This window comes from Cryptotermes secundus, unplaced genomic scaffold, assembly GCF_002891405.2.
Source record: "Cryptotermes secundus unplaced genomic scaffold, Csec_1.0 scaffold236, whole genome shotgun sequence".
NCBI lineage: Eukaryota > Metazoa > Arthropoda > Insecta > Blattodea > Kalotermitidae > Cryptotermes > Cryptotermes secundus.
In genome coordinates this window covers 728,600-737,662 of record NW_019738958.1, presented here as the reverse complement: position 1 = coordinate 737,662, position 9,063 = coordinate 728,600, and the positions used below count along the sequence as shown (strand labels likewise).

At 41.3% G+C, this 9,063-nt stretch overlaps 1 protein-coding gene across 1 annotated transcript in view; it reads right to left on the bottom strand.

Moving 5' to 3' along the window:
- Nucleotides 1-351: 351 nt before the first annotated feature.
- Nucleotides 352-9,063, bottom strand: part of LOC111871398 — a 42,173-nt gene continuing 33,461 nt past the window's right edge. The window contains exon 7 of the mRNA XM_023864488.2: nucleotides 352-1,597. Within this exon, the coding sequence (XP_023720256.1) occupies nucleotides 1,202-1,597 (396 nt within the window). The 3' untranslated portion in view covers nucleotides 352-1,201. The remainder of the gene's footprint in view (nucleotides 1,598-9,063) is intronic.

Below are 9,063 nucleotides of genomic sequence, written 5' to 3'. Positions count from 1 at the left end.
TAATTTCAAGTAGAACACAACAATCCAATTACAAATAAAAGAATTTGCAGTCTGCCTGCAATCATAAACAAGAGGTTTCAAGGCATACACAAACACTGTCATCTATGAAATTATAGTGTGAACTGGACACACAAAAAAAAAAAAAACCTACTTGCTAGGAGGTACAAGAAATTATCCTGAGGTTGGGGTGTATGATTTTCAGCAATAGAACCAGAACCTGTGGGTGAGTTTGTGTTGGTTCCGCATTTTTGTGGGTTTATTCTCATACATTTCAAGCACTGTGCGCGGCCATCGGCTTCCTGGTTTTTAACCAAGTAACGGTTATTTGCACTTCAGTCATTTTTTCATTTGTTTCCATTTTGATTTGCTAATAGATTAGCTTTCATTGCCTGGAAACTCTTCCATCTTCAGTTTGCACCTCAGCCTTTAACTTGTAATCTTATTTATAATCCATCCCTACATCTAGCAAAAGACAGCAAGGGGTAGCACAAATCTAATACCAAGAAATAAATATTCTTATTTCACATAATATTTTCTATAAAATGTGGACTATTTCTGGTAACAATTCTTTATTCAGCATCCCATCTAATTCAACTGGCATACTACTACACCGGGATTCCATCACTTTGATGTGCCATGGATATGTTCAAATATGTTAAGCACAAGTTATATTCCATATCTGTCAAATACAGAATAACAGCTCTCCACTTTAGGCATGACCTCAATACATATTTATACCTACATTAATCTTCACATTCTGTGGTGACTGTTTCTGGACAAACACATTGTCAGTAACAGGAAAACCAGGTACATCAAAGAAAGGCATTTTACATTGTTGGTTACATTTTTGAAATCCTAGTTATGTTCTGCTTACCGTAGCTTATTCAAAAAACACAGTTTAAACATTTTATTCATAATATATTTTAAAATTAAGTTATTAATAATTATTATTCAAGTGATTCACAAAACAAACAGGACCAAACACATACATTACTCCCTCAATTTTTATGAGACTGGCAAATATATACAACACAGTGTACTCACAATGAAATACATACATCCATACTTCTGTAATTTCAACACTGACAGACCTGCAGGCATATATAATTAACCTATGTGGGTTCTGATTGCATTATGTATAAATAAAGCAGGAACATTACAAATGAGCTCCTTTGAGTTTCAAGACAGTCTTAGTGCAGTGTTACTCATTCAGGAACCATGGGATGTTGCTGCTGCTGTTACTACTGCCATTCATAGTAGCACTACTACAGTCATTTTCATGTACCTCATCCACACATACATCCTCCAACAACTCTCCCCCGAACACTATGCTGCTTCCCTCATCCAACGTCTGGGTCACACTTGATCCACGGCTAAGAGGGACCAATTTTGAACTGAAGTTAATTCCATCTGAAATTGAATACTCCCCTGTTGTGTTCCCAGAGGTGAAAGAGATTTCACCTGCTGCAGATAATGGTGTGTGGCCAGAAAAATTAGCTGCATTTGGGTTTGCATCATTTGCCAGTAAGAACTGCACCAAGTCACAGTTGTTAGCTTCCACTGCATGGAACAAAGGAGTTCGCCCACTCTTGGCATCCTTTAACAAAATAATAATCTAATTAAGAATTTCATTAAACAGTTGAATGGCAACAACAGAACAGAACATTGCTTATTTCCAAAGCAGCCAACTCTTGAACAACAGTCAATGACATTCATATATATTTCAAATGCAAAAGGTGAACAAACATACAAATACAATTAAATAACAAACAAACAGTATCTTGCCAATACCAGTCAGCTAGGAACCTGTTACAAGCTGGACTGGACTTCTTTAAAAGTTCATGTTGCATTTTTCATATACTAACAGCATAACACAATTTTTTATTTATGAAATACGCACATCCAAATCCAAAATGAGATATTTTTCTTTACTTCAGCACATGAATAACTATTTTATTTTTTCAAATTAGTGTACAGAGAAAGGAAAGGTTGAAACTTCTCCAACTTTTTCTCCCTCCACATGCTATAAATGACTTCTCATGTAATGGCTTACTTATAGACACACCACATAGTAGGTATTCACTCCTTCCTTTAACAAGATGATGTAAACGGAAAAACCTCTGATGTCATATATACGTAGGTAAGTCAATAAGTAAGTTACAAATAGATACAGAATTTAAACAAATAACAGTATTGATTTGAAAAATTCTTTTATTTCTCAACATAATCTCCCTGTACACTGAGACACTTGTCCCATAGTTTCACAAGCCCCTGAAAACCAGCAGCATAGAATTCTTTGGGCTGCTGTTGGAACCAGACAAGTTCACATGGCATGGCCTACCTCATAATGCATGAGAGGTTCCATGCTTCCGTTGAATGGCCTTACGAAGATTTCTGAGGATGTTACAGTAGGAGTCGGCATTTACAGTTTGTATTTGGTTTGTATTTGAGGCTGGAATGCAATGAGTAGTATGCCTTCGTGATCCCAGAAGACTGTGAGCATCACTTTCCTGGAGGATGGTGTCACCTTAAACTTTTTCTTGGCAGGCAACACACGATGTTTCCACAGAGCTGACTCATGCTTTGTCTCTGGCTGGTATTGGTAAACCCAAGACTCATCACCTGTGACAATTCAGGCTAGCATATCGTGTCCTTCATCGTGGTAGCAATTGAAATGCTGTAATGCCAGACCCATTCTTTGCATTTTGTGTTGTGGGGTCAGCATGCATGGCACCCATCGTGCACAGACTTTGTGAAAATCTAACCTGTCATGCATTATGAGGTAGGCCATGCAATGTGAACACACCTGGTTCCAACAGCAGCCCAAAGAATTTTATGCTGCTGGTTTTCATGGGCTTGTGAAACGATGGGACAAGTGCCTCAATGTAGAGGGAGATTATGTTGAGAAATATAAACAATTCAAATCAGTACTCTTATTTAAGTTCTACACAGTGTGTTCAGGTTCTGTTAGGACTGTGTTCATTAAAAATACAAGACATACAAGGTCCGTATAAAAGGTATCGGGAAAAGTTCCGGGAAAATAGATTTATTTCAGATATTGCTACAGTGTCTCAAAATTCTTCAAAATACATCCCTTGTGCATCGATACACTTTTGCCAACGGCGTTGCCACGACACGAAGGCTCCCTGGTAGGCGGATTCCGGAAGGTCCTTAAGGGTCCGCGTGCAAGCCTCTTTGACGGCACTCAGGGTCCCATGATGGTGCCCTTTGAGGGAGGATTTCACTTTCGGGAACAGGAAAAAGTCTGCTGGTGCCAAGTCGGGACTGTAGGGGGGTTGGGGTACCGTCGCGATGCCGTTTTTTGTCAGGTAGTCGGTCACCTTGGAGCAGGTGTGACTGGGTGCATTGTCGTGATGCAATTTCCAATTTCCGGCGATGGCTGGCCTCACCCGATTGACCCTTCTCTTCATTCTTCTTAGCACTTCCAGGTAAAAAGCTCCATTCACTGTTTGCCCCTCAGGTACAAATTCGTAGTGGACCACCCCCTGGGCGTCGAAGAAAACAATGAGCATGGTTTTCATTCTGGATTTGCTCCTTCGCGCTTTTTGGACGAGGAGATGCCGAAGTGTGCCATTCGGAACTTTGACGCTTTGTTTCTGGGTCGTACTCGAATATCCAACTTTCGCCTTCCGTGATGATGATGTCCAGAAAGCCGGGGTCTTCCTCAATGCGTTGCAGAAGATCTTCGCAAGCAGCCACTCGTCTCTGCTTTTGGTCGTCCATCAAGACCTTCGGGACGAGTTTCGCGCAGACCTTTCGCATCGCCAAATCTTCAGTGATAATGGTGTGCACCGTCATCTTATCAATGCCAACACGATCTGCAATCATGCGCACACTTAACTGACGGTCTGAATTGAGTACATCAAGCACACGTTGCACGTTGTCGTCGGTTCTTGACGTCGACGGCCGTCCACCGCGGGGCTCATCCTCCACACTCTGTCAGCCACTTTTGAAGAGCTTGTGCCACTTAAAAACTGCAGTTTGTGACATGCTTTCATCCTTGAACACTTGGCGAATCATGCCCAACGTCTCCGTACCCGATTTCCCCAGTCCAACACAAAACTTAATGGCGTACCTCTGTTCAATCGTTCGCTGCATTCTACGCTTGCACCGACTCACTCTACAGGGGTCCACTGAAAACACGGCCTGGCCTCTACGAACGCACTCAGGCGAATGGCGCTTGGCGCGTGTTAAAGGTTAGACCCCCACTACCATGCCTGCGCGGTGCAAGCGTGCTGCGGTGTACAGTCACGTAAGGGAAAGATTTTTCCCGATACTTTTTATACGGACCTTGTATATTACTATTTTCAAAATTTCACTCTTTTTATTCAAAATAGTCTCCTTGTGAATCAATACATAGCTGGAATCGATTAAAAAGTTTTCAAAAACAGTCACTGTACTCCTTTTGTGGAATCGCATTTAAAACTGCGGTACATTCCCTTGGGATGTCCTGGATGGTGTCGTGATGGTCTCCTTTCATCACCAACCTAACGTTTTGGAACAATAAGAAATCTGCTGGAGCCAAATCTGGCGAATATGAAGGATGATCAAGGACTGTGATCCATTTTCTTACCAAAAAATCGCGCACGATCTTCGATTTATGGGGTGGGGAATTGTCGTGGAGGAGCGACCACGAGCCTTGCTCTTGATATTCACATCAAATTCGAAGAATTCTCGCATACAAACGATTGAGGACTCTGAGATAATCAGAATTCACTATCTGACCTGACAGAAATTCCTTGTGAATGATTCCTTTGGAATCGAAGAAGACGTTTAGCAGTGTCTTTACTGGACTTTACTGCACATTCTTTGGTTTTGGCTTCTTTGGGCTTAACCACACTGCACTCTGCCGCTTTGTGAGAGGCTCATATTGAAAACACCATGTCTTGTCACCAGTAACAATAGATTTTGTAAATTTTGTATTACTTTGGGTCGACCATAACATGTCTTTTCAGTGTTCCGGTCAACTCTGGCATGTTTTTCATTGCCTGACAGCGCATGTGGTACAAACCATGCACAAACCTTCCATTTGCCCAAATCCTTGGTCAAAATTTGATGCACAGTACTTTTTGGTATTCCCAGAAGCTCCTCGATGAGTCTTGCAGAAACACATCTGTCTGATACAAGAATTTCGGTCACTTTTTTCACATTTTCTTCAGTGCAACTTGTTCTTGGCTTTGATGCACATGGAGCGTCTTCAATGTGCTCCCTGCCATCACAAAATACAGCATACCATCGAAAAATTTTTGNTTTTGTATTACTTTGGGTCGACCATAACATGTCTTTTCAGTGTTCCGGTCAACTCTGGCATGTTTTTCATTGCCTGACAGCGCATGTGGTACAAACCATGCACAAACCTTCCATTTGCCCAAATCCTTGGTCAAAATTTGATGCACAGTACTTTTTGGTATTCCCAGAAGCTCCTCGATGAGTCTTGCAGAAACACATCTGTCTGATACAAGAATTTCGGTCACTTTTTTCACATTTTCTTCAGTGCAACTTGTTCTTGGCTTTGATGCACATGGAGCGTCTTCAATGTGCTCCCTGCCATCACAAAATACAGCATACCATCGAAAAATTTTTGAGCGACTCAAACAATCACTACCATATACACTTTCCATCATCTCATATGCTTCTCCAGCTGTTTTGCCTAACTTCAAACAAAATCTGATGTTGGCTCTCTGTTCAACCGCCATTTTTCAACGAGCGTCAGAACAGTACTATTACATTCAAGGTCAGAACATATGATGCAGCGATGTTTACACTTCTAAATTATAGACAGCCACAGCTGAAACTTCAAGAATCTTAACACCACAACTTACCAACAGATGACATTGCAGGGCAAAATAAAAAAAAAAAATTAGTCCTAACAGATCCTGGACACACCATGTATATCCATTTGTAGCTTACTTATTGACTTACTCTCGTATATATATGTATATGCCGGTCACGGTAGCCGAGCAGTCTAAGGTGTGCACTGTCTTCGATTGCTCGGAAGCTGGGATCGTGGGTTCGAATCCCACTCAGGGCATGGATGTTTGTGTGCATTTTTCTGTGTTTGTCTACAGGTAGAGGCCTTGCGACAAGCTGATCACTCATCCAAGGAGTCCTACTGAATGTGTAAGATCTAGTAAACTGAAGTGAAACAGAGAGTTTCATGGAGGTAGGCCTTGGCCCAAATTGGGGCTGTAGCGCCACAGAGAAAAAAAAAATATATATATAGATAAGGTGTAAATAAATACATGTTACAATGCTCTGTGGTAGATAGGTGGGTTTATTCTGACCATACTTTGTTTATAAACCCATGCCCGAAAACACTTCCTTTTTGCACTAAGTCACAAAAGTTTCCAAGATGATACACAAGTTTTTGGGGATGTTATCATTGTTTTACATTATAAAAATTGCTCAAAATGGCGGCTGTCAACTTCACTGCATGTTCTGTACCACCTGGCTCTGTTATGCTGAACTCTTTGAAAGATGCACAGCATTTCCTGGAATGGTTAAAGCTGCTACTGCAATTCTTGCTACAAGATCATGTTGTATGTCCACTGGAGTCTCATATACCAGGCTTGCCATGTACCCCAGAGAAAGAAATCCAGTGAAGTCACGCCAGGGGAGTGAAGGGGCCAAGTTTTTGGGCCTCCATGTCCAATCCATCTGTTGCCAAAAGTTTCATCCAGATACTCACGGACGACATATCCAGTGAAGTCACGCCAGGGGAGTGAAGGGGCCAAGTTTTTGGGCCTCCATGTCCAATCCATCTGTTGCCAAAAGTTTCATCCAGATACTCACGGACGACATATCCAGTGAAGTCACGCCAGGGGAGTGAAGGGGCCAAGTTTTTGGGCCTCCATGTCCAATCCATCTGTTGCCAAAAGTTTCATCCAGATACTCACGGATGACATTAGTGTAATGTGCCGGGGTGCCATAATGCTGGAACCATACTTCACGATGGGCTTCCAAAGGCACCACTTCCAGCAGCTCAGGTAAGGTCTCTCAGAGAAACGTTAGGTAAATGTCACCAGTTTCCAGACATGGGTGTATTAACAAAATATGATCAGGTTGAACCCACCTATCTATCACAGAGCTTTGTAACATATTTATTTGCACCTTGTATACACAGATATATGAAACCACATATTGGTCTATGTCCACTAAAATATTCTTGAAGACAAGATACTCTGAATGCAAGATAATGAAAATGAAACTCCCTATTGCTGTTTCAAGAACTCAACTGGGTCATTTTAAAAATGAAAACTGGAAAGTGGGGGAGGGCTCTACAAGATGTTCTGTAAAATGATAGCCAAGAGGAGCATGCTAATTTAATACTTCTGAGACAAAACTTCCATACCATCATGTCTGTTTCTCAACCATTACAAAGCTATACATATCTCAATGCTCATACACGGTTATCCCCAAAAAGCAGGTAAATGAAATGAAATCAGAATTCATATCCATTGGTGACTTAATAATTAAGAGTGGGAAACAGTGCAACTATGAGGCTTCCTTCCAGCTGCAACTATCAGGCTTGCTAAAATAAAATCTATTCAGGTACTTACTGGACGAACATGCAGAGACCATTAAATACTTCACCTGGGCATTAAGGCAGTCACCTTACTAATACACTGCCCATGGCATTCCCCCAATTGCTGAAGCCACAGCCTGATGGTTCTGTCCAACCCAAATCAACAACTCTTGGTGTACACCATCCAGACATTACCATCAAAACACAATCCCCTGAAATTTTCATACTGTCATATGTGCAATACTCATCTCCATGTGGACTGTACTGTCCAGGACACAGTGAACTCCATACACTGGCAGGTGATAGGGTCATTCAACTGTACTGCATGGACCTGCTGCCATGCTACTTTCATACCTTTGGACACTAAACAGTAGCTGATAAGGTCAGATTAAGACAGTGAGGATGAAGTGGTAGTTTCCAGCAACAGCCCAAAAGTTCTTTGTGCAGGGATCCATCATTTACTGCATCAGTAAGTCCTGTTTCAACATCCACTGGCACCAATTTTAACAGCCTCTACTCCTTTACTGGCAACAATCCCATAGTTATGAATACAGTCGGGACCTGAGGTCATATTGCAGCAGTTATTTAATGCTGAACGAAGCTTCTTCACATGGAACTATGCACTACATAGCTCTGAGAGCTGAGAGGCAATGTTTCTGTGTTGTCTTTCAAAAGTTTAAAGGCAGGAATGTAATTGTTGGAACTAAAAATGGGTAAAATTGGCACCAAGTGTGTTGGTGATGACTACCTGGGAAGTGACAGTGTCACCAACAACAATGCGAGTTATAGGAATGCCCTTGAACTTATGTGATGTGCTGTAATTTCTTCCAGATAACGTCCGAATGGGTCAACAAAGAAAACCTGTTCATAATTACTTATATAAGTATAAGGATTTGTTATAGCACTTTCCCAAAGAATGATCTGATCTACTGCAAGTCTCATGACTGATTGCACCAACCATCTATGTTAGGCAGGGCAGGGAAGAGACAGGCATTTACTAGAGGAGTACAGTATTTTGAGGTGTCAGGACTTTGCACAAACTCTTCTAGGTGAGAAAAATGAAATATTTATAACTTTGTAAGAGTTGAGAATCTGACACACAAATATGATACATAATTCATTTTCCAAAATTATGTGACTTAAAACTCTGTAGCTTTATTTATCATTTTGTGACGCACTCTGTGTATTGCTTTACATATGCTGCTTTTGACCATTCATTTTGGCTCTGATATAAGTTTTAAAACAGAAACATGAGGAATATTATTTAACCCGTTGCCGTGGTTCGTCGTGTATGTTTCGTCAGGGATTTAAATCGTCTGGGGGGGTTCGACGTGTATGTTTCGTCCAGCTGCACACGTATGTTATAACGCCCATAATAATTGATGGTTTTGCTGTAGATTGTTAGATTTTTCACTGGCCTGTTGTCAGGAGGACTGTATTTAATGACACACGCGTTTAAGAGCGCTAAGTCGTCGTTACATATGCCTGTCTTGCAGCAACGTTCCTGTGGCTATTGC